Genomic DNA, 25,122 nt, shown 5'->3' on the forward strand with positions numbered 1-25,122 from the left:
ATGCTGAAAACTATAAGACATTTTTGAAAGAAATTGAAGAAGACACAAAGAAATGGAAAGACATTCCGTGCTCATGGATTGGAAGAATCAACATAGTTAAAATGGCCACATTACCCAAAGCAATATACAGATTCAATGCAATCCCCATCAAAATCTCAATGGCATATTTTAAAGAAATAGAACAAAAAATCATCAGATTTGTTTGGAACCACAAAAGACCCGAATAGCCAAAGCAATCTTAAGAAAAAAGAACAATAATGGAGGTATCACACTTCCTGACTTTGGCTTGTACTACAGGGCTTCAATAATCAAAACAGCATGGTATTTGCAGAAAAACAGACACATAGACCAATGGAATAGAATTGAGAACCCAGAAATAAAACCACATAAATATGGACAGATAATTTTTGACAAAGAAGCTAAAAACATACAATGGAGCAAAGACAGCCTCTTCAATAAATGGTGCTGGGAGAATTGGATAGCCACGTGCAAAAGAATGAAACTGGACTGCTACTTGTCACCATGTACCAAAGTTAATTCAAAATGGATCAAAGACTTAAGCATAAGACCTGACACAATAAACTGCATAGAAGAAAACATAGGTACTAAACTTATGGACCTTGGGTTCAAAGAGCATTTTATGAATTTGACTCCAAAGGCAATGGAAGTAAAAGCTAAAATAAACGAATGGGACTATATGAAACTTAACAGCTTCTGCACAGCAAAAGAAACCATTGACAAAATAAAGAGGCCACCAACTGAATGGGAGAAGATTTTTGCAAACAGTGCCTCCGATAAGGGGCTAGTATCCAGAATATACAAGGAACTCATGCAACTCAACAACAAAAAAACAAACAACCCAATTGAAAAATGGGCAGAGGACTTGAAGAGACATTTCTCCAAAGAGGACATACAAATGGCAAATAGACATATGAAAAAATGCTCAACATCATTAATCATCAGAGAAAAGCAAATCAAAACCACAATGAGATATCACCTCACCCCAGTCAGAATGGCTATCATCAACAAGACAAATAGTAACAAATGTTGGAGAGGCTGTGGAGAAAAAGGAACCCTTATATACTGTTGGTGGGAATGCAGACTGGTGCAGCCATTATGGAAGGCAGTGTGGAGGTTCCTCAAAAAATTACGAATAGAATTGCCATATGACCCAGCAATCCCTCTCCTGGGTATCTACCCAAAAAATCTGAAAACATTTAGAGATAAAGACACGTGTGCTCCAATGTTCATTGCAGCTTTGTTTACGGTGGCCAAGACATGGAAACAACCAAAATGTCCTTCGATAGATGAATGGATAAAGAAGTTGTGGTATATATACACAATGGAATACTATTTGGCGGTAAGAAAAGATGATATAGGAACATTTGTGACAACATGGATGGATCTTGAGAGAGTAATGATGAGCGAAATAAGTCAGACAGAAAAAGCAGAGAACCATGTGATTTCACTGATATGTGGTATATAAACCAAAAACAACAAAAGAACAAGACAAACAAATGAGAAACAGAAACTCATAGACACAGACAATAGTTTAGTGGTTGCCAGAAGGTAAGAGGGGTAGGGGGTGGGGGGTGGGAGATGAGGGTAAGGGGGATCGAATATATGGTGATGGAAGGAGAACTGACTCTGGGTGATGAACACACAATGGGATTTATAGATGATGTAATACAGAATTGTACACCTGAAATCTATGTAATTTTACTAACAATTGTCACCCCAATAAATTTAATAAGATGAAATTTAAAAAAAAAAAATTAGGGGCTCTGGTCAAGATGGCAGATTAGGTAAACACGGTGCTCGCCTCCTCCCATGACCACATCAAAATTACAACTAAACTATAGAAAAACCATCACTGAGAATCACCTGAAGTCTAGTGGAACAGAAGTCCTACAACTAAGGACATTCAGAAGAAGCAACCTCAAGAAGGGTAGAAGAAACAGAGACATAGAATGGGCTGGTTCCACAACCACATGTAGTGGTTTAAAATTGGGAGGGATATCTTGGCTGCAGAGGTCCCCCCAGAGGAGCAAGGGATCTCAGCCTGGCACCAGGCTCCCCAATCAGGGTTCCAGTGCTGGGAAGAGAAGTCCCCACAACTTCTGACTATGAACACCAGCAAACATTATGAGTGAGTCAGAGGGTGGCTGGAGTCCCAAACACTCCTCTTAAAGGGGCCACACACAGACTTGCTGAGGGACTCACATGCTCTGTGTTCCAGCACTGGGGCAGCAGCTCGCAAAGCACCAGGAACATAGGGGAAGGAACTGAATTGTCTGGCCTTAGAGCGAAGCTGGAGGGGCAGCTTTCTTCCAGACAGAAGTGCTGGCAGCTGCCCTTGTTCCTTTGTTGAGTTCACCCCATGCAAGTGCAGGCTGCTGCTATATCTGAGTCTCCATCAACCTGGCTAACCTGTTTGCCTCACCCTGGTTATTCCCTGAGACTCTCTCCCACCAAATTTGTGGGCCCACCCAAGGCACTTCCAGTGACTTTTCCATATAAATGGCCTGTCTTGACTCTGCTGTCATCTTTCCTAAAATCTCTCAAAGTTTCACAAACCCCAAGCAAGCAGCATCTGGCCCCAGCATGCCAAGTACTTCTTGCTGAGTAGCCCTGACTCGGCACTAATGACAGCTGGCCTCAGTTCACAGGTTGGCCTCTCCCAGGCACCTCCAAGCCCATTGCAAGTGGCAACCATCTGAAGGTCATTTTGTATCCCATACCAAGTGGCTCTGGGCAGGGAACAAGCAGGAGCTGACTTTGGCCTGCAACAGAGCCCCTCCCAAGAGGCCCCAGAACCAAGACACCTGGTGGCCAGCTTCAGAACAACTCCCAGCCACCTCCAAAAAAGACACAACCAAAGGGCAAACTGGGCAGGCACCAGAGCCCCACTAAAGCAAATCCTGCCTCATAGGGTCAGCTCTTGTACAACAACTCTTCTACTGCAGTCACATCCAGTCCTCAAAACTAATCAACCTGAGGCAACAAGGCTCAACTACAACAAGAGGGCACACACAACCCACACAAGGGATACCCCTGGAGCACTCAGCTCAGGTGACCAGAGAGACTGAACAAGTTGACACCTACTACATAAGGCCATTCGACTAAGATCGAGAGACATAGCAGCTCTACCTAATACATAGAAACAAACACAGGGAGTCAGCCAAAACATGGAGACAAAGAAATATGTCCCAAATGAAAGAGCAGAACAAACCTCAAAAGAAGAAGAACTGAACAAAATGGAGACAAGTAATCCACCAGATGCAGAGTTCCAAACACTGGTTAAGGATGCACAGTGAGCTCAGGGAGAATTTCAACAATAAGATAGGAAACAGAAAAATGGAGACAGAAAACACAATAACAAACCACTCAGAAACAAAGACTATAGTAACTAAAATAAAGAATACATTAAAGGGAATCAACATAGATTAGATGTAGCACAGAATCAAATCAGCGATTTAGAAGATAAAGTAACAGGATTTCCTTTACAGACGCTGAATAATATTTATGGGGTGATGGCAATGGGAGGTGTTGGTCAAAAGGTATAATGTTTCAGTGAAGCAGGATGAGTAAGTTCTGGAGATCAAATGTACAGCATGCTGACTATAGTTAACAATACTATACTATATGCTTAAAATTTGCTAAGGGAATAGATCTTATGTGTTCTCATTGCATACACATAAAAAGGAAACATGTGAAGTGATGGATATATTAATTAGCTTGATTATGGTAATTATTTCACAATGCATACATATATCAAACCATCAGGTTATATACCCTAAATATATACAATTTCTGTCAGTTATACCTCAATAAAGCTGGGAAAATAAACATAATAAAAAATCTTAAAGATGAAAAAAAAGAAGATAAGGTAGCAGAAAACAACCAGTCAGAACAGCAAAAAGAAGAAAGAATCCAAAAAATGAGGATAGTTTAAGGGCCTGTGGGACAAATCAAGCATACTAAGATTTGCATTATAGGGATACAAGAAGAAGAGAGAGAGCAAGGAATTGAAAACCTATTTGAAGAAATAATAATGGAAAATTTCCATAACGTGGCAAACGAAATAGACATATAAGCACATACAGTCCCAAGCAAGATGAACCCAAACAGGCCCACACCATGACACATTATAATTAAAATGCCAAATGTTAAAGACAAAGACAGAATCTTAAAAGCAGCAAGAGAAAAGCAGTTAGTTACTTACAAGCGAGCTCCCAGAAGACTGTTAACTGATTTCTCAACAGAAACTTTGCTGGCCATAAGGGATTGGCACAAAATATTCAAAGTGATGAAAAGCAAGGACCTACAGGCAAGATTACTCTACCTAGCAAGGCTATCATTTAGAATCAAAGGGCAAATAAAAATCTTCCCAGAAAAGAAAAAGCTAAAGAAGTTTATCACCACCAAGCCAGTATTACAAAAAATGTTAGAGGGACTTCTTTAAGAGAAAGAAATATATATATATATATATATATATATATATATATATATATATATATACACACACACACATACTAAAATGTCAATAACTACACACATATATCAACAATTACTTTGAATATAAATGGATTTAGGTCATCATCAGCCACCCTATAATTTAATGCTCCAATCAAATTATAGGGTGGCTGATGATGACCTAAAATCTATGGGATGCAGCAAAAGCAGTCCTAAGAGGGAAATTCATAGCATTGCAGTCCTACCTAAAGAAACAAGAAAAATCACTAATCAATAGTTTATCTTCACACTTAAGGAATCTGGAAAAAGAACAGCAAAATAAGCCCAAAGGGAGTACAAGGAAGGAGATAATAAAGATCAGAACGGAAATAAATGAAATAGAAACCAGAAAAACAATACAAAAGATCAATGTATCCAAGAGTTGGTTTTTAGAGAAGATAAACAAAATCAACAAACCTTTAGCCAACTCATCAAAACAGAGAGAGAGAGGACCCAGATTAATAAAATCAGAAATGAAAGAGGAGAAGTGACAATAGATACCACAGAAATACAAAAATATTTAAGTAATTACTATGAGCAACTATATGCCAACAAATTTGACAATCTGGAAGAAATGGACAATTTTCTAGAAGCATACAACCGTCCAAGGCTAATTCAAGAAGAAACGGAAAACCTGAGTAGACTGATTACCACCAGGGAAATTGAATCAGTAATCAACAATCTCCCAACAAACAAAAGCCCTGGACCAGATGGCTTTACAGGTGAATGTTACAAAACATTCAAAAAAGAATTATTACCTATTCTACTCAAGCTCTTCCAAAAAATCCAGAAGGAGGGAAGGCTCCCAAACACTTTTTATGAGGCCACTATCACCCTGCTCCCAAAATCAGACAAAGACACTACAAAAAAAGAAAACTACAGGCCGATATCTCTAATGAACATAGATGCAAAAATCCTCAACAAAATATTAGCGAACAGAATTCAGCAATACATTAAAAAGATCATACACCATGATCAAGTGGGATTCATCCCTGGTATGCAACGGTGGTTCAACATCTGCAAATCAATTAATGTGATACACCACATTAACAAAATGAAAAATAACAATCACATGATTATATCAATAGATGCAGTAAAAGCACTTGACAAAATCCAGCAGCCATTTATGATAAAATCCCTTAAGCAAGTGGAAATAGAGGGATCATATCTCAACATAATAAAGGCCATATATGATAAACCCACAGATAACATCATACTCAATGGGGAAAAGCTAAAACTATTCCCCTTAAGATCCGGAACAAGGCAAGGTTGCCCACTATCACCACTTCTACTCAACATAGTGCTGGAAGTTCTAACCACTATAAGACAAGAAAAAGAAATAAAAAACATCCAAATTGGTAAAGAGGAAGTAAAATTGTCATTATATGCAGATGACATGATACTATATATAGAGACCCTAAAGACTCCACCAAGAAATTATTAGAGCTGATAAATAAATTTAGTAAAGTAGCAGGATACAAAATTAATATTCAGAAATCAGTTGCATTTGTATATACCAATAATAAAATATCAGAAGGAGAAATTAAGAAAACAATTCCTAAATCTATGTAATTTTACTAACAATTGTCACCCCAATAAATTTAATAAAATAAAATTTAAAAAAAAAGCAATTCCATCCATTTACAATTGCTTCAAAGACTATAAAATACCTGGGAATAAATTTAACCAAAGAAGTAAAAGCTCTGTACTCAGAAAATTATAAGACACTGAAGAAAGAAATGAAAGAAGATACAAATAGATGGAAACACATATCATGTTCATGGATAGGAAGAATTAATATAGTTAAAATGTCCATACTGTCTAAGGCAATATACAGATTCAACGCAATTCCTATCAAACTACCAATGACATTTATCACAGAAATAGAACATATAATCCTAAAGTTTATATGGAAACATAAAAGACCCCGTATAGCCTCGGCAATCTTGAGAAAGAAGAACAAAGTGGGAGGTATCACGATACCTGACATCAGATTATACTACAAGGCTACAGTAATCAAAACAGCATGGTACTGGCATAAAAACAGACACATAGATCAATGAAACAGAATAGAGAGCCCAAAAATAAATCCATGCCTACATGGTCATTTAATCTATGACAATGGAAGCAAGAATTGACGGTAGGGTAAAGACAGTTTATTCAATAAATGGTGCTGGGAAACCTGGACAGACACATGCAAAAAAATGAAGCTGGACCACCTCCTTACACCATATACAAGAATAAATTCAAAATGGCTTAAAGACTTAAATGTAAGATCTGAAACCATAAAATTTCTAGAAGAAAATTTCGGAAGAAACTTTACAGACATTACCCAGAGTAAGATTTTTACTGATATATCTCCTCGGGCAAGGGAAGTAAGAGAGAAAATAAACATGTGGGATTACATCAAACTAAAAAGTTTCTTCACAGCAAAGGAACCCATCAATAAAACAAAAAGGGATCCAGCTGAATGGGAAAAATATTTGCCAATGATATATCCAATAAGGGGTTAATATCCCAAATTTATTAAAAAACTCACTCAACTCAACTCCAAAAACACAAACAAACCATTTAAAAATGGGCAGAGGACAAGAAGAGACATTTTTCTAAAAAGGACATACAGATGGCAAACCGACATATGAAAAAATGCTCAACCTCACTAACCATCAAAGACATGCAAATAAAAACCACAATGAGATACCACCTCACCCCAGTCAAAATGGCTATTATCAATAAATCAACAAACAACAAGTGCTGGCAAGGATGTGGAGAAAAGGGAATCCTTATGCACTGTTGGTGGGATTTCAGATTGGTGCAGCCACTATGGAAAATGGTATGGAGGTATCTCAAAAATCTGAAAATGGAACTACCTTATGACCCAGCAATTCCACTCCTATGTATCTATCCAGAGAAATCCAAAACTCTAATTCAAAAAAATTCATGCACTCCTCTGTTTATTGCAGCACTATATACAATAGCCAAGGCATGGAAAAAACTGAAATGCCCATTGGTAGACGACTGATTAAGAAACTGTGGTACATTTATACAATGGAGTATTATGCAGCCATAAAGAAGAAAGAAATCTTACCATTTGCAACAACATGGATGGACCTAGAGAACATTATGTTAAGTGAAATAAGTCAGACAGAGAAAGACAAATACCATATGATCTCACTTATATGTGTAATCTAAAGAAAAGAATAAATAAATTAATCAGAAACAGTTTCAGAGACATAGAGGAAAAACTGAGGTTGCTAGTCAGAGGGGGGGTGTGGATAAGGGGGAAAGTGAGGGGATTAGAAAGCAGTCAGTAACCACAAGATTGCCATGGGGTTATGAAAGTTATTTTGGGGAATGTAATCGATAATGCTGTAAAGATTTTGTAGGGTATCCAATGGACACTTGTTTCATTAGGGAGACCACCTCAGGGAAGATGTAGTAGATGCCTGATTATTGCACTGTACACCTGAAGCTGAAGCTGAAAAATAATGAATGTCAACTACAAGTTTATATATTATATAAATATATAATGTATATGGTTACTATAATGTATATAGTTACAAGAAGTAGAGTACAGCATTAGGAATATAGACAGTGGAAATGTAATGGCTGTGTGCCATTACAGAGGGATAGTGGATGGGGGAGGTGGGTTGACACAGTGTGAGGGATATAAACGATAAATGTCTAACGATTGCATTGTTTTGTGCTCTTGAAACTAATTATATATATATATATATATGGTAGCTGATTGGATAAGAAAACAAAAGTCTTATATTTACTGCCTACAGGAGACTCACTTCACATCAAAAGACACACAGAGTCTGAACATAAAGGCATGGAAAAAGTTATTTCATGAAAATGGAAACAAAAATAAAAAAGCTGAGTAGCAATACTTATACCAAATAAAATAGACTTTAAAACAAAGGCTATAACAAGAGACAAAGAAGGACCTAGTAATCCCACTTGTGGGTATTTATCTGAAGAAACTCAAAATACTTATTTCATAGGAAATTTTGTATCTATATGTTCATTGCAGCATTATTCAAATAGCCAAGATATGGAGGCAACCTGGGTGTCCAGCAATGGCTGAATGGATAAAGAAGAGGTGGCACACCCATCTAAAGTACAGAATAAACGAGCAAACTAAACAGAAATAGTCTCAGAGATACAGAGAATAAAATGCTGGTTGCTAGATGGGAGAAGTGGGGAAGAGGAGAAGGTAAGGGGATTAGAAAGCACAAATTGGTAGCCACCATATGGCCACGGGGATATGAAAGACAGTTTGGGGAATATAATCAATAATGTTGTAAAGATTTTGTAGGATGTCAGATCGGCACTTGAGATATTAGGGAGATCACTTAATGGACAGTGTAGATGCCTGAACATTGCACTATACACCTGAAGCTGAAGCTGAATAATATTGAATGTCAACCATAACATATATAGTCTCGGAATGTGGAGTACAGCATAGGGAATAGAATCAGTGGAATAGTAACAGCTATATATGATGTGAGCGGTAGTAGATTGGGGGAGGGGGGTTATTACTTTGTGAGGGGTGTAAATGTCTAACTATTACATTGTTTTGTACACCTGAAACTAATAAAAATAATAAGAGGTGGTATATATATACAATGGAATATTACTCGGCCATAAAAAAGAATGAAATTTTGCCATCTGCAACAACATGGATGGCCCTAGAGGGTAGTGTGCTGAGTGGAATAAGTCAAATACCATATGAGAAAAAGATAAATACATATGATTTCACTTATATGTGAAATATAGAAAACAGGATAAATGAACAATAAAAACAGAAACAAGCTCTTGCATACAGAGAACATGTTGATGGTTGCCAAATTAGAGAGCAGGGTTAGGAGAATGGGTGAGGAGGGGTAGGGAAATAAGAGGTACAAATTCGTAGTTACAAAATAGTCATGGGAATGTAGAAAATAGCATAAGGAATCTACTCAGTAGTATTATAATAACTATGTATGGTGTCAGACGGGTACTGGATTTATTGGGATAATCACTTCATAAGTTATATAAATGTCTAACCACTAAATTGTGCACCTGAAATTAATATAATATTGTATGTCAACTGTAATTGAAACATAAAAATATCAAAAAAAATTTAGTATTTCATTGGGCATCCAGTAAGCACTCAGTGAAAATTAAGAATTATTATGTATAGCTTCTCAATTCAAAGGGAAGAAGGTGGCTCAATAATAAAAATTTCATATCCAAAAAAAAATTTTTGTTTTAAAGTCTCTATTTTAAAACCTCATGGCATATATGAAATAATCCACAGCCAGCTGAGTTCACTCACGAGAGACACAAGGAGATCAAGTGATCAAATTTTAGTGGCAGATCTGGCTTTTATATTGTCATATTCTGTAGCTTTCAGCCATACCATATATTCTATTGTTTCAAACTTATACATCACCTTTATCAGTGACTTTATACTCCTAATAAACAATAATGTATACAAAAGATGTTCCCTGTTTACAAATTACATTTTACATATTTACAACGTTGAAGTTTGTTTGTTTAAATGAAAATCAAAATTAAAATTGCATAGGAAATGCAGCCTTTAAAAAGGACTGTGGTTGGTTATTGTGTCTTGAATAAAGTGCATTTTACTGACATCAATATTTTGAATAGTCTCTTTGGTGCCCCATAAGTGTTAATAACTGAGGTTCATTATAGTAATTATAGTATTACAGTATTACAACAATATAGTAAGACTAAGGTGAGAAGTGTGCCTGTCTTTTGTAATGTGGACAAAGGACAATTGTGGTAGGAAAGTTGAGAAAGAATAACAGGCCTAACATCTGGACCACAAGTGAATCTTCATTTAAATGTTATTTTTTAAAAAAAACATAAGTCAACTATCCAGAAATTAGATTTCAGCTTTTGTTTTTGAACACAGTACACATAGTTTGATATAGTAAATAGATAATTCCAACATCTGGAGACACTGTTTGTTTCTGTATTACTGGGTTTTTTTCCTTAATTATTTCATGTCTGATCATTTGCTAGTCACCGTGTTTGAAATTTTCCTTAATGAAAAAAATTGAGCTAATATGGTTTTATCTCCTTCAGAGAGAATGTTTCTTCTTTTTCTGCCAGGCCAAAGAAGAACCTTTTATCTGCCTGAAACCCTTTCTTCACTTAATTTTCTTAATACCATACTCTTCTGGTGTTTGTCCCTCCTACCTCACTATGTGCTCTTTCTACATATTTTCTGCTGATCCCTCCTTATTTTTCTGACCTCAGCGTGTTGGATTGGCCCAAGGCTCAGTCTTTGGATCTACTGTTTTCTTTCTACTCTTATTCCCAAGGTGTTCTCATTCAGGCTCATGTTTTAAATTTCTTAAATGAAACAATGGGAATATAATGCATAATCTGCTGCCACACTTCATACCATCTCTTTCTTAAATAAAGCATAAATTACTAATAAATATTTGAAAATTGCTGTATATCATTAGCAATCAATAAAATGTGAATTAAAGTGAACAAAACAAAATCGAGAACCATATGATTTCACTGACATGTGTGATATAAAACTGAAAGCAACAAAGGGACAAGACAAACAAATAAAGAAACAAAAACTCATAGACACAGACAATAGTTTAGTGGTTACCAAAGGACAAGGGAGGAGGAAAGTGGTAGATGAGGGTAAACAGTGTCAAATATATGGTGATGGAAGGAGAACTGACTCTGGGTGGTAAATATACAATGTGATATATAGATGATGTTTTACATAATTGTACACTTGAAATCTATGTAATTTTACTACCATTGTCACCCCAATAAATTTTAATTTTAAAAAAAGAACAAAATATTTTTGGATCATCATTTCAGTAAAGATTTAATACACTGATAATGCATGTTGACCTTAGCGTTATTAATTCATCTTCCAGTCTCCAAGGTACTGTCCCAATTCCTAGGTGTATTAATTAGATTTTTGTTTAGTTTTATTTTTCTATATTAATTATATTTTACATTTATTAATCACTTTGAAACAGTGTCACCAATGACACTTTTTTTTTTAACTTAGTTGATCTTACCTATTACACTTGGCCATATAAAGCATTCTCAATCATATCAATTGTGAAAATTTTAAGGGAGGCACTCTGTGTTGAAATTGTATGGTCAAATCATCAGCTTTACAAGAAGAAAAGAGAATTTCTGGTTTACCTTTGCCCGTTTACTAGTCTTTCCTTCTATCTAGCTATTCAGATTATGCATATGTACTCTAGTTCCTTTTTAAATTTAGATTGATATTGTAATTCATGATAAATGTTAGACATAGGATGCAAAAGTTGATACAGCTTGTGCGTGCATCTCCACTGCTACCTTTAAGTGAAAGTTAAGTGAGAAAGCATAACTAGATTATATATGTGTCACTACTAATAATTCTAGTTTAATTGTGAGTTGCACTAAGGATCTGTGAGGATGAAACAAAAACTGAAGCCTCAATGAGAGACTAAAGAGTAAGTACGTTCATATTTCTCAAATCAATGTTTTTCTATTCTAAAATTTGGAAAAATAATTAAAATATTTCCTGTCACTCTCCTAAGTGTGCATATATTATATATAAACACACATTTATATATAAACACACATATGCTTGTATATGTGACTATGCATTTTTTGTATGTAAATTAAATTTTATAATACTTTCTCTTTACTGTGTATATATTTCCCCTTGGCATACTACTTTGCAATTTACCCATGTTTACACATGAATTCTTTATTACTTTTATTTATACAGGATATAGCATTTCCTGTATAAATATATCTGTGTAAATAAATTTTTAATTTATTCACCTATGTTTACTTGTATTTCATTCCACTTTTGGTTATTATGAATAAAGTTGCAATTATCAAGTCTCCCTGTGGACATACTTTTTTTCTCTTGGGTAAATTCTTTGGAATGAATTTACCATGTCATATAATAGGTACATTTTTAATTTTATAAAAATTATACAATTAAAACTGTATCCCAAAGTGGTTTTATTATTTTATATTTCCACTAGCAATACATAAAAATCTCAATTACCTCAAATTTTCCCACACTTGTTATTGTTAGTACATTTAATTTTGACTATCCTAAGAAATGGTGAGTAATATTGTTATTTTAGTTTTCATTACCTTGATGATTAATGATGTTGAGCATCTCTTCATGTGCACATTTGCCATTTATCCATCTTCCTTTGTGAAGTATATATTCAAATCTTTGACCATTTTTTATCGGGTTGTGTGTTTTTTATTAGTAAATTGTATGTGTATATACATATATACAGACATACTATTTTGTATCTTAATCATATTATTCATATAATATGCATTTACTAGTATTTAATATATGTAACATACAAAATACATGATCTTTGTCAGATACAAACATGTTTTATAAATACCTTCTAGCGCATGACTTTTCAATTAACAGCATCTTTCAAAAAGCAGAGTTTTAAATTAGATCTATGTATAATATATTTCAAGTTTATTTTTTGTTGTGACATTTTTATTTATATGTATATCTTACTGTAGCAGCACCTTTTGTGATAAGACTATTTTCCCCCCAATTTGTCTTTTGTTAGTCTATTTCAGTATACATTGTTCTATTCTAATGAGTTATATGTTTATCCTCACCTCAATATCAGTTTTATTAAATTTATTGGAGTGACATTGGTTAGTAAAATTATATAGGTTTAAAGTGTACAATTCTATAATAATTGTAGGACTATTAGGCTACCTATTTCTTTTTGGGTGTGTTTTAGTAGTTTAAATTGTCTAAAATATTTCTGTGAGTTGCTCATAGTATTCTCTTATTATCCATTTAATATCTGAGATCCGGGATGATAGCTTTCATTTCTGATATTTTCAGTATAGTTTTTTTCTCTCGTTGTTTTGTTTTGTTTTGCTTGTCAGTCTTGTTATAAGTTCATCAAGATTATTAATCACCAAAGAACCAATTTTGGTTTCACTAACTTTCTCTATTATCTTTTTGTTTCCAATATTGTTGATTTCTGGTGTTATCTTTATCTCTACTTCTCTTTCATGTTTTGGGTTTATTTTACTCACTCTTTTTTTTCAGGGTTTTTTTTTATTGTCAAAGATTATATACTTGAGTTGAAATATTTCTTCTTTTCTAATATAGATATTAACATTATAAATGTGTGTGGGCTATGAATTATAATATACACTGAACATTTCACAGATCACTTAGAATCAATATTTAACCATTGGACATAGAATGTAGAACATTCATTACTATATACAACCATTTACTCTTCCCTTTCTATTATGGTTATTATTTATATTTTGTATACATACATTGGAAACTCCATCAGATAATGTTATAATTTTTGCTCTCAACATCTAGTTTATGAAAGGATTTGTGTAAAACTGGTATTTTTTCTTTATTTTTAAATGTTTGGTAGAAATCTACAATTAAGATATCTGCATTTGGAGTTCTTTTTGGGGATGATTTAAGTACATATTTGTTACTTTAACAGGTATAGGGATATATAGGTTATGTATTTCATCTTGAATTAGCTTTGGTGGATTATATCTTTCAAAGGATTAGTTCATTTCATTTAAATTGACAATCCTACTTTGCAGAGTTTTTCAAAATATTTCATTTTATTGTTTTAATATTTGCATAACCTGTAATTGTGTCATATTTCTCATTCCTGATAAATTTTATATTTTCTTTTTTTTCTAGCTCAGTCTCACAACAGTCTTATCAATGTGATTCATCCTCTCTAACATTCAGCTTTTGATTCCATTAATCTTCTCTCTTATTTTTCTGTTTTCTATTTCATTGATTTTGCTTTCTTATTTCCTTTCTTCAAATTTAGGTGCTTCTTTTTTGGTATTTTACATGTATGCTGTCTAAAACATCAAAGGTAGTAATGAGAAATTACACGGCAATAACAACATTCATCCTGTTGGGACTCACAGAGGATCCACAGCTGCAGATTCTGGTTTTTATCTTTTTGTTTCTCACCTACATGCTGAGTATTACTGGAAATATGACCATTATCATTCTTACACTCACGGATTCGCATCTTGAAACACCTATGTATTTTTTCCTTCGAAATTTCTCCTTCTTAGAAATCTCATTTACAACGGTCTGTATTCCCAGATTCCTGTACAGCTTATCAACTGGAGATAATACTATTACTTATAATGCTTGCGCCAGTCAAATATTTTTTATTGGACTTTTCGGGGCCACAGAATTTTTTCTTCTGGCAGCCATGTCCTATGACCGCTATGTGGCCATCTGTAAACCCCTTCATTACACGACCATCATGAACAACAGGGTCTGTACCATCCTGGTCCTGTGCTGCTGGATCTCTGGGTTAATGATCATCATCACGCCACTTGGCCTGGGCCTCCAGCTGGAATTCTGTGACTCCAGTACCGTTGATCATTTTGGCTGTGATGCATCTCCCCTTTTTAAGATTTCATGCTCAGATACGTGGTTCATAGAACAGATGGTTATAATCTGTGCAGTATTGACATTCATTATTACACTGATAGGTGTCATTCTTTCATACATATATATCATCAGAACAATTCTAAGATTCCCTTCTGCTCAGCAAAGAAAAAAAGCTTTCTCCACCTGTTCTTCTCACATGATTGTTGTTTCCATCACCTATGGCAGCTGCATCTTCATCTATATCAAGCCTTCAGCCAAAGAAGAGGTGGACATCAATAAAGGGGTATCTTTGCTCACTACATCTGTTGCCCCTTTATTGAACCCCTTCATTTATACCTTGAGGAACAATCAAGTGAAACAAGCTTTCAATGACACCATCAAAAAAATTGCATTTATCTTACACAGGTAGGAGCATACTGAATTTGAACAATCCAGCGAAAATGAAAGATTTGTTTCTTAACATTTTTATGCAAGTCCTAACTACTTCAGTCAGGTTAACCTTTTCATAATCCTTTGAATTTGATTTGCAAGTGTACTTGGAACAAATCATTTCTCTCTCTCTTTAATTTCAATCAAGATTGTTTCTACCATGTAAAGAACATGAGAATTTGTTTCCAGTAAACAAAACCTTCCCTCATCTCTCATTGAGCTTTTTCTAATATTATTAAAAAAGAAGTTATATAACATGTTAAATGTAGTATTCATGTTTCCCGGGAAATTTTTGGAATAATAGTTTTGCTAAACTCCTTTAACGTATGTATGTAAATATACTAAAAGAAATATTTGAAATATAAGAAGATAGATTTCATCTTTGTTTTAAGGTATTAATAAGACAAACTTTAAAATAAAATAACTAAATTAGAAATATAAAGTAAAATTAAAGTATATTATAACCAGGATGTAGATATCAGGAAACTAGAAACAAATAGGATAAACAAAAGATTTAAGCAAGCAAAAATATTTCAAAGGTTTACTTCAAGAAACAGGAGAAAACTTCAGATGACGGGTGCTTGACAATAGATTCAAGCACTCCTACATGTGAGTACACACACAAACAAAAATAACACAAGATAAAAAAAATCAGAGAATTTTGGTTCCGACTCTCCCAGAGTAACTAGGTTGAGCCCATGTTTTCTGCCTAATATAATTATAAAACTGAATCAACTATATGAGGAAATTTTGACAACAAGCAGCTCAAAACTGTGTCACTCTGGAAAAGGGAAACTTAGTAGATGAGTCCACAATTAGCACTAGCCCAATCCACACTATGGACTATGAGCTAGAGACTAAGCTCAACATCATTGCCTCTCTGGGTTGAGTTGGCAGAGATAAGTTCAGCTTGAAGTGATTAATATTCTGAGGTCTGCGCTACACTGAGCTGGGATATTGGCAGAAAAACTCCCTATGTAGACTTGGCTGAGTAACTGAATATATGTAGGGCAAGTATAGTCCAGGTTTACCAGTGAGAAGGCTGAGAATTTAATACAGATACTAGAAGCCAAGCAGCCTGTGGGCTTGGAGTTTGGGTCCAGCCAATGTGAAGAGACCTTATTAATATCTTTTAAAGCACAGGCTTCTAGCTGAACACTGGGAAAACCACTTAGGAGTACCTTGGGAGTAAGGACCACATTCTAAAACAAGAGTCCAAAAACTGAGGTCTGAGGGTAAAATCTATCCATCAGTGCTTCCTGTAAATAAAGTTTTATTGGAACATGTCCACTCCTGCTCATTTGCATATTGTCTGTGGCTGCTTTTAATGGCAGAGTTGAATAGTTTAACAAAGACTTCATGGTCCAAAAAGCCAAAAATGTTTACTATCTGGCCTTTTACAGAAAAAGTTTGCCCATCTCTGGTGTAGAACTCACTTTTTTGTTTTTATAATTTTTTATCATTTGGGAAGAAATAATGAGAGGTAGGTTGCTATGATGTGACATTCTCTTTATCTCCCCAAAAGCCTCTAGGGAGTCACTCTTAAGCTTGTTGTCCAGCTAAAACAATTTGATTAGTCCAACCCTCTGCAATTTCCCCCTTTGTCTTTGAATGTACTTGAAAGGATGAGAATTTGGGGAAGCCAACTATTCTGTCCACCTAGATCTAACAAACCACTAAAGTTAGAACCACATCAGTGTTTTACAGCAAATGGGAAATTCATTTCCTTTGTCATTTAACAGAAAGTTTTGTTCAGCCCACCAATTCCTATAAATCTTGAATCTCACCTCAACCACCCCTGAAAAAAAACAGACTTATTTACAACTCCCAAAGTTGTATGTGTGCAATTCAAAAAATCAAGCCACAGGAATATATTCAGTATGGCTACTGAATTCTGTCAGGCCACCGCACGAACTGCCCATCATTTGGTCAATCCTTTACGTGCCATAAATGCAAGACACTGTTGTTGAAGTTTGGATAGTGCCTCTCCAGTGCTATTTGGCTGAATCATCACAAGTGCTGCCTAATCTGCATTCACATAAAATCAGCCTTTCATTTTTGGACAGATACTAGAAGCCACCGCAAGCTGAAGGGACTCTCCAAGACAGAAAAATTATGTGAGACTAGTTCTTACTAAATTCTGCTGGAAAATTTAACTTTTTTTTTCTTTATTATTAATGAAAGTTTATTGTGGTGACAATTGTTAGTAAAGTTACATAGGTTTCAGGTGTACAATTCTGTAATACATAATCTATATATCACATTGTGTGTTCACCACCCAGAGTCAGTTCTCCTTCCATCACCGTATGTTTGATCTCTTTTACCCTCATCTACCACCCCCTGTCCCGCTTACCTTCTGGTAACCAACTGTTGTTGTTTTTTTAAAGAAACTACATTTACTAATCCTTATGTTTTATCTTGTCTCATAAAGAATGTCTTTTTTGTCGTAGATATTTAAAGTAGATATTGGTATTTTGGGTTGCAAAATGAAAATAAAATACAATATATGTCAAAATCAGATAATTTATTAGATGATTTAAAGTTTACTTTTGATTTTTCCCTCTCTGATAAAATATTAATCATCTCTGAATTTTTACTTCATACCCAAAATAAACAATAGCACATATTTGTTATATATACTAGACTTCTATTTATTTGAGTAATCGTTTAAAGTGCTTGTTTTATTGTGTGAACAGTGAAAAAAGTGAATAACTATTCTGTTTATATAGACTACTTCAAAATTTTGTTACTCAAAAGTTTCATTTTGGAAATTACTAATTGACTGATGGTATTTATCTATACATGGTTTATTTTTGCCTTTAAAAAAATACTATGTAGGTGCTCTGGAACTGTTGATGGACAATGAGTGAGGAATAACCAATTAGATCCATTTAATGTAAAATTTGCACTGGTTACAGATAAATTCCTGCTCTCTAGTTTGGAAATTAATCTTATATTCTCTTTGAATATAAAGGAAAATAGCTATTGTGTTATACAAATTAAAATAGAATTTAGTACCACACTACATTAGCAATACAAAAAGCATAATATAAAGATTTGTTCAAAGAGTAAAACTCTTAGCTTTACTTATCTTTACTTCTTGTACTCTAAGATTCACCAAATCCATTGAAAGCCTGTAAGTAATTCTAAAGAGAAAGAAGACTGTACTACCACACTACCTAGTGATTGTACTACTCTTAGGTATTTATCCCTGATAAAACCTGTACATAAATATTCACAACAACTTTATTAAAACCAAAAATTGGCAACAACCTAGGTGTTTTTCAAAAAGTAAATGGTTGGTCAGACTATTACATATCTATACCATGGGATACTACTTAGTAATATAAAGAAACAAACTATTTATATTGAAGGACATTTGGGTTGTTGCCAATTGGTGGTTATTGTAAAGTAATATAAAGAAACAAATTATTGATACAGACAATTTGAATGAATCTCCAGGGAATTATGTCAAGTGAAAAAAAAATCCCCAAAGTCATCTACTCTATGATTTGTTTGTGTAATACTGAAATTACAGAAATAGACAACAAATTAGTGAATGCCAGTGATGGTGTGGGTCAGGGGAAAGGGATCTTGGTATGGCTAAAGAGGAGTAAAATGAGGGATCCTTGTGGTAATGAAATCTTTCTGTACTTTGTGTGATTATCAGTATCCTGGCTGTGAGATTATACTGTAGTCTTGTAAGATACTACCACCAGAGGAAACTGAGTAAAGCATGCATTAATTCTTCTGTATTATTTCTTACAACTGCATGTGCATCTATAATTATCTCAAAATAAAACTTTTAATTAAAAAAAGAAAAATCCACCACACTAAAATCAAAGATAGAAAAAAATAGTATGTTCTAGAATGATTGTAGAAGCATTATTCATAATAGCATAAAACTAGAAACTATATAAAGACAGAAACCGAGTATGGATAAATAAAATATAGTGAATTTACCTAAAAGTATATTACAAAGCAATTAAGAGTTAATGATCTACAATCACATGCAATAATGTGGGAGGATCTCACTAACTTATATTGAGTGAGTCAGACATAAAATATCGTATGCTCTATGACTCCACAACTATAAAGTACAGAAACATGAATAACTAATCTATGTTATTACAAATCAGGGCAGTGATTGTTCTGCCAAGGGTGAGGGAGAATGTTTAGGGGGATATTTAAAAACTTACGATGAAGCAAGCACTAGGGAAATTTTTTGTGTGATGGTAATGTTCTGTTCCTTGATTCTGTTGCTAGCTATATGTATATGTTCAATTAATGAAAATTCATTGTGATGCGCAATTAAAATATGTGTACTTTTATATATGCATATTCCTTTATAAAACATTTAACAGTTTTAGTGTGAAAATTTTTAATTAAAATTAAAAATAAAATTCACGTATTAACTTGCCTTAGAAGAAAAGTCAGGCATTTGCTTTGTTTTAATACCATCATTGCATTTCTATTATGTGTTTAATACTATTCTTATGCTTTTATGTCTCTAAGGAAACTGTCCCACTGCTACCTGTATTTTTTGTGTGTCAAAGTTCATTATCAGAAAATTCATTACTGGCTTTACTACATTAATCACAAAGGACCCTTTTGTTTATTTTTCACTGGGTCCCTATGCACCAACAGCATATTCAACAAATACAATAAATGTCATTGTTAGTTGAAAATTTATAGGACACCCTATATCTATGTCCAGAAAAGATCAGGCCATCAATTTTTCCATAACCAGTTATTAATATTCCCTTAAAATATGTATGTATCAGTCTTTACTTCCCTTTCAACTACTGAATGTAAAGAAGTTGTTTCCTAATTTTGTTATTGGAAACACTATCTAGTGACAGGATCTTTGAATACAACGTTTTGAAGATCTGTGGCATTCCCAGGGCTTTCTATGAATGTGGATTCCTGAAAAAATAAGGTGACAGCATGTACATATCTTCACTAAAATATCTTATTCAAGTTTCAGTCCGAAGGATATGTGTGGTGAAAGTGTCAACAGAAGTTATGAAATACTGTCAGAAAAGTAAGTATGATACTTTTTTAATTTAAAATTTTAATAACTACTTTGAAAATTGTCAGGAAGAAAAACAATGATAAAATAACTCTAGATTTGAAGAACATCCATTTTGGGTGGGGTATTTCATGCTTTGTGTAGAAACGATTTGGAAATTTCATGAGGTAAATTCATAGTTACTTCTAAGTTATTTTTAATGGCTCCTGACCTGTAAATAAGTTCCATTCATGACCAAAGCTAGCTTTGAATTACTAAAATTAGTCTTCTTCCTACTTCCGTGTCCTCATTCGAACAATTTATATTGTGGAAGGAGGGAAAAAATAACCAAAACCCATTAGCTCATGCCTGTGTTTAAAAGTTTTAACATGAGAACAACTCAATTACGAGGTGAGCAAGGAGGTTAGAGATTTATACGGAATATTGAAGAGAGTCAATCAAAGCTCAGTATTGTACAGACAAGTGTTTCATATTCAAATTCTCAGCAAGTATGAGGAAACTAAGGTTGTCTTAATCATGGGATAGAATGAAGGGGTTGCAAGACTGAAACTTGTTTAGCAGCTATTTGTTGGTCAATTTGGGTTGAACAAGAGGAATGGTGAAGAACACTTGGGGATGTAGTTTTACTAGTGTTGAGTGGAAATGCTTCAGTCTTTCAGAGTGTATCACAATAGTTAACAATAGAAGGTCAAAAACCTGAACTTTTACAAAAAGATTTGAATCATAATAAATTATTAGTCACACAATGAAACTTTGTCAGATTTTCATGTACTTCTTCTTAATAATCACAGTGAATTCTTGGACATGGAGAAAATAAGAAAAGAATTCAGAAGCTTGCCGAAGAGATAATGGATGGAACGTAGAGATAATTGTATTCTACAACACAAGTTGGCCTTTTGATCATCCCTCGAGGGACTCAACAATAAATGCGAGGGTATAATTACACTAACACACACCCTTTTCCTTAAGTCAAGTTCAACATCCCTTTTGTGATCAAACCTATAAATCTGAAGGCCATGAATGAGTTACTTAGTATCTCCATGAAGGAAAATCCATAGTGCTAGGACCACTGATTAAAACAATTGAATAGCTACCAATGCAAATGAATTAGTGACAGCGGAGGAAAAACAGTATACCAGGTATTATCCCACCCTGTGAATGGCAGAGTCCCTGACATCTGGTTTCCTTACTTCTCCAGCAGAAACACTGTGCATTTAAGAATGGCATTAGCAAAAATAAATAGGGGATAAAATTAAGTAAACTTTGTTTTGTTTATTTTTATTCTGCATTTGGTTAGTATGACAAAATGAGACCCCAAACTGACAAATATGTCTAGGGAGTTCTCTACTGTCAGGCCAAGCAAACAAGGTGAAAAAAGATTATAGAAAGAGAATGACTTGTAATTTAAAGGGAAAACTTAGTCTCACTAAATATTGTGTTAAAAAAAAAATTGTGTCAGGCTTAAATGATCTCACTGGCAAATTAACCTTACTGCCTTTGGAGGAAAGATTTCACAAGAAAACAAAGCAGAATAACAAGAAATAAAGGAGTTCGTGGAGTATTCATGAAAGATGAAGTGTCAGTATTTCTCACTCAGAACAGAGAGAAAACGTAAATGAATGTAGAGATTTGGCAGATAACCATATTAGAAAGCAGAAGACATATAAACAACAGAGCCCCAGGTCAAATTATTAAAAAAGTAAAGTCTGTCCTTTGGAACATTCATAGTTATCAAACCACTCCTTTATTTTTAATAATAGCATGTAATTAATAATACTGTTAGCGTCCTTTATTGAATCTTATTAAATTTCTTTAATGTATTGGATATGAAATATGAATATATTTTTAAGATCATGGGTGTAATGGTATTAAAAACCTAGAGAACAGATGCCTTAGGTAGTATGGTTGGAGGAGGAAGATAGGAAAACAGAATGTACAGGAAATAGAAAAGTGATTATTGGAAATGATGGCATTTTTATCATGCATAGGTGTGACCAATTAGTTCATCTTTACAATTAATCTTCTCCTTGTAAATATGATATTTTCTTAGAATTTCACTAACTTACATGAGGAAAGGAAAATAGGACATCTAAATTAGTAATGTCAGAGACATTAAAAATTTAGGTAATCCTAATACAGACATGAAAAAGAAGAAATTTGTCTTAAATCTCTGGCTATTACAATGAACCATATTGTTGTGAATTGCGGATGAGAGGTTGAGATGGTGGTATGAAAATGGAGATTGTAAGGGGTAAAGTGGATGAGCTTAAAAGGTAATGAAAAACTAATATGCTTAGGATAGTCAACCTGATTTTTGCCTCAGGGATACCCAAATTAAAGTAAGAGAAAATCTCAATTTGAGGCAAGCTATCTGAAAGACTGCAACTTCTGTGATGATACTCAACCTGTAGCCAACATTTCTTCTCCAAAGAGGATCAAAATAATCTGCATGTGCCAAGATTCCAAGATATGTGATGAAGTATCAGCACTTTTAGAAAAGTTTAGCGTTCCAAAAGAAAGGGCCCAAAGCCAAAAGGTGACATTTCACTGGAGAAACTTCTGTAGTAGCTCTTTAAACAAGCAAACAAAAACAAAGAAAAAATTTTCCAGTTCTAATAATGATTAGAGAAGCCAAGTTCTGTATAAATTGAAGATCTACATTTTGGAAAACAGCACTACATTTCATTACTTGCATTTCAAAGATAAAAAAAAGTTGAGAGTTTAAGAATGACACTCAAGTTTGCTATCAGGTTTAAGTTCCTAATATTAATCTCAGAACTAGGTTATGGCAGTGTCCCCAAGTCTGAAAAGTGTCCTAGAGATGTTAAGAAGAGTGCTGAAGAATACCCGCTCCATCAGGTAAAAGTGGGAGCCAAACCAAAAATACTAGGTTGGTGCAAAAGAAATTGCGGTTTTTGCAAGTATTTTTCACCTTTTAAACTGAATACTTTTGCACCAACCTAAAATTATTTTGTTGTTTTCCCAACTGTATCAATCAGATAATCAATCACATCATCTAAGATTGAGTAAAATAATGAAAGTTGAAAAAAAAGAAAGAAGTTTTCTTGAAGAATTCATTTGATCTCGCTCACTCTTCCTACAAAGGAAAAACAAAACAAAACAAAGAATTAAAAGAGAATTCTGTCCTTAATTTGTAATTCAATAACAAGAATTAAGCAAATCTCTTTTGCTAATAGAAGCAGAGAAAGAGTCAAAATTATACTGGAAATGATTACTCGTAGGTCAAAAAAGGAAAAAATCACATGTGATCTGGCTTGCCTTTATGGCTCACCTCTTGTTCTCATGTGATAATTGAGAGACTCCTCTTATCAGATTCGATTTCTCAAATTGTCCTTGCAGACTGGAGACAAGTCAGAAGTTAGTAATGAGAAACCATACAGTAGTAACCACATGATCACATTAGGATTAACCCATAATCCACAGATGAAGTCTCTTCTTTTTAGTTTTCTACCTGTCACCTTCATATTGAGTATAAAGGAAACATGACTATAAACACACTCTTATTTGTTCATTCTCACCTTAAAACTCCCATCTATTTTTTTTCTCAGAAATGTCTCATTCTTCAAAGTCACACTCACAAGTGTTTGCTCCCAGATTCCTTTATAGTCGGCCAACTGGTGATAATACCATTACTTAACAATGCTTGTGCTACTCAAATATTTTTTGTCATACTTTTTGGAGCAACAGGATTTTTTTCTCCTTGCCGCCATGTTGTATGATCACTATGTGGTCATACGTAAACCCCTTGCATTATGTGACCAACGTGAACCAAGCGGTCTATACTCTCCTTGTCCTTGGCTGTTGACTGGCAGGTTTGTTCATCCTCCTCCCTCTACTTTATGTGGGCTTTCAGGTAGAATTCTATGACTCCAATGTGATTGATCGTTTTGGCTGTGCTGCATCTCCTCCCCTGAAGATTTCATGTTCAGATACACAGTCCAGACAGAAAATGATCATTACCTGTGCTGTGTTAACATTGATTATCATGCGCATTTGTGTGGTGCTGTCTTATACTTACATCACCGAGGCTATCTTGATTTCCTCTGCTCAACAGAGGAAAAACGCCTTTTCCACCTGCTTTTCCCGCACAACTGTGGTTTTTTATTACCGATGGCAGTTGCATCTTCATCTATATCAAGCTTCAGCAAAGGAAGGCGTGCCTATTAATAAGGGAGTGTCAGTGCTCACTATTTCTCTGGCCACCACGGAATCCTTTTATTTGTACCCCGAGAAACAGGCAAGTGAAGCAAGTTTTCAAGGATTCAATCAAAAGAATTAATATTTCTATCAAAATAAGAGGATGAAGAAGCTCAGAAATAATGTTCTCTTCTGAATATTCTAGTCAATTTTGCTACATCCAAAACTTTTGCCAGTTTAGCCTTCTTTCGAAAATTTAAAATGTTCACTACAAAAATCTATCTTCATATCATTACTTCCTCTTGTATTGTATGAAAAAAATAAACATGTGCCTTTCCTCATTAAAGTAACAATTTTTTTTCTAGAAAAGTCAATCCTAAACTCAACTCTTACCTAACCTTTTTACAATACAGCCCCCAAAAATAATTATTTCACATGATTAAATATTTAAATAGGGACTTCTGGGTAAAGTGACAGAATTTGTTAACTAATAATGATATCAAAAGGATAAAACACTGAAAAAAATTACAGAAGGAAT

The 25,122-nt window shown here is 34.3% G+C and overlaps 1 protein-coding gene and 1 pseudogene across 1 annotated transcript; both read left to right on the top strand.

Moving 5' to 3' along the window:
• The first annotated feature begins 14,435 nt into the window (after positions 1-14,435).
• Positions 14,436-15,374, top strand: LOC109439231 (olfactory receptor 6C2-like). Its single transcript, XM_019719493.3, has one exon. The coding sequence runs from the start codon at positions 14,436-14,438 to the stop codon at positions 15,372-15,374; it is 939 nt and encodes a 312-aa protein (XP_019575052.2).
• Positions 15,375-24,171: 8,797 nt separating this feature from the next.
• Positions 24,172-24,726, top strand: LOC109439225 (olfactory receptor 6C2-like; annotated as a pseudogene).
• The last annotated feature ends 396 nt before the right edge of the window (positions 24,727-25,122 follow it).

This window comes from Rhinolophus sinicus, chromosome 1 (assembly GCF_057876585.1).
Source record: "Rhinolophus sinicus isolate RSI-liver-muscle chromosome 1, RSI-T2T, whole genome shotgun sequence".
Taxonomy (NCBI): domain Eukaryota; kingdom Metazoa; phylum Chordata; class Mammalia; order Chiroptera; family Rhinolophidae; genus Rhinolophus; species Rhinolophus sinicus.

Bases quoted from the DNA above. Each gene is read 5' to 3' on its own strand.
- LOC109439231 (XM_019719493.3), top strand. From the start codon at position 14,436: ATGAGAAATTACACGGCAATAACAACATTCATCCTGTTGGGACTCACA.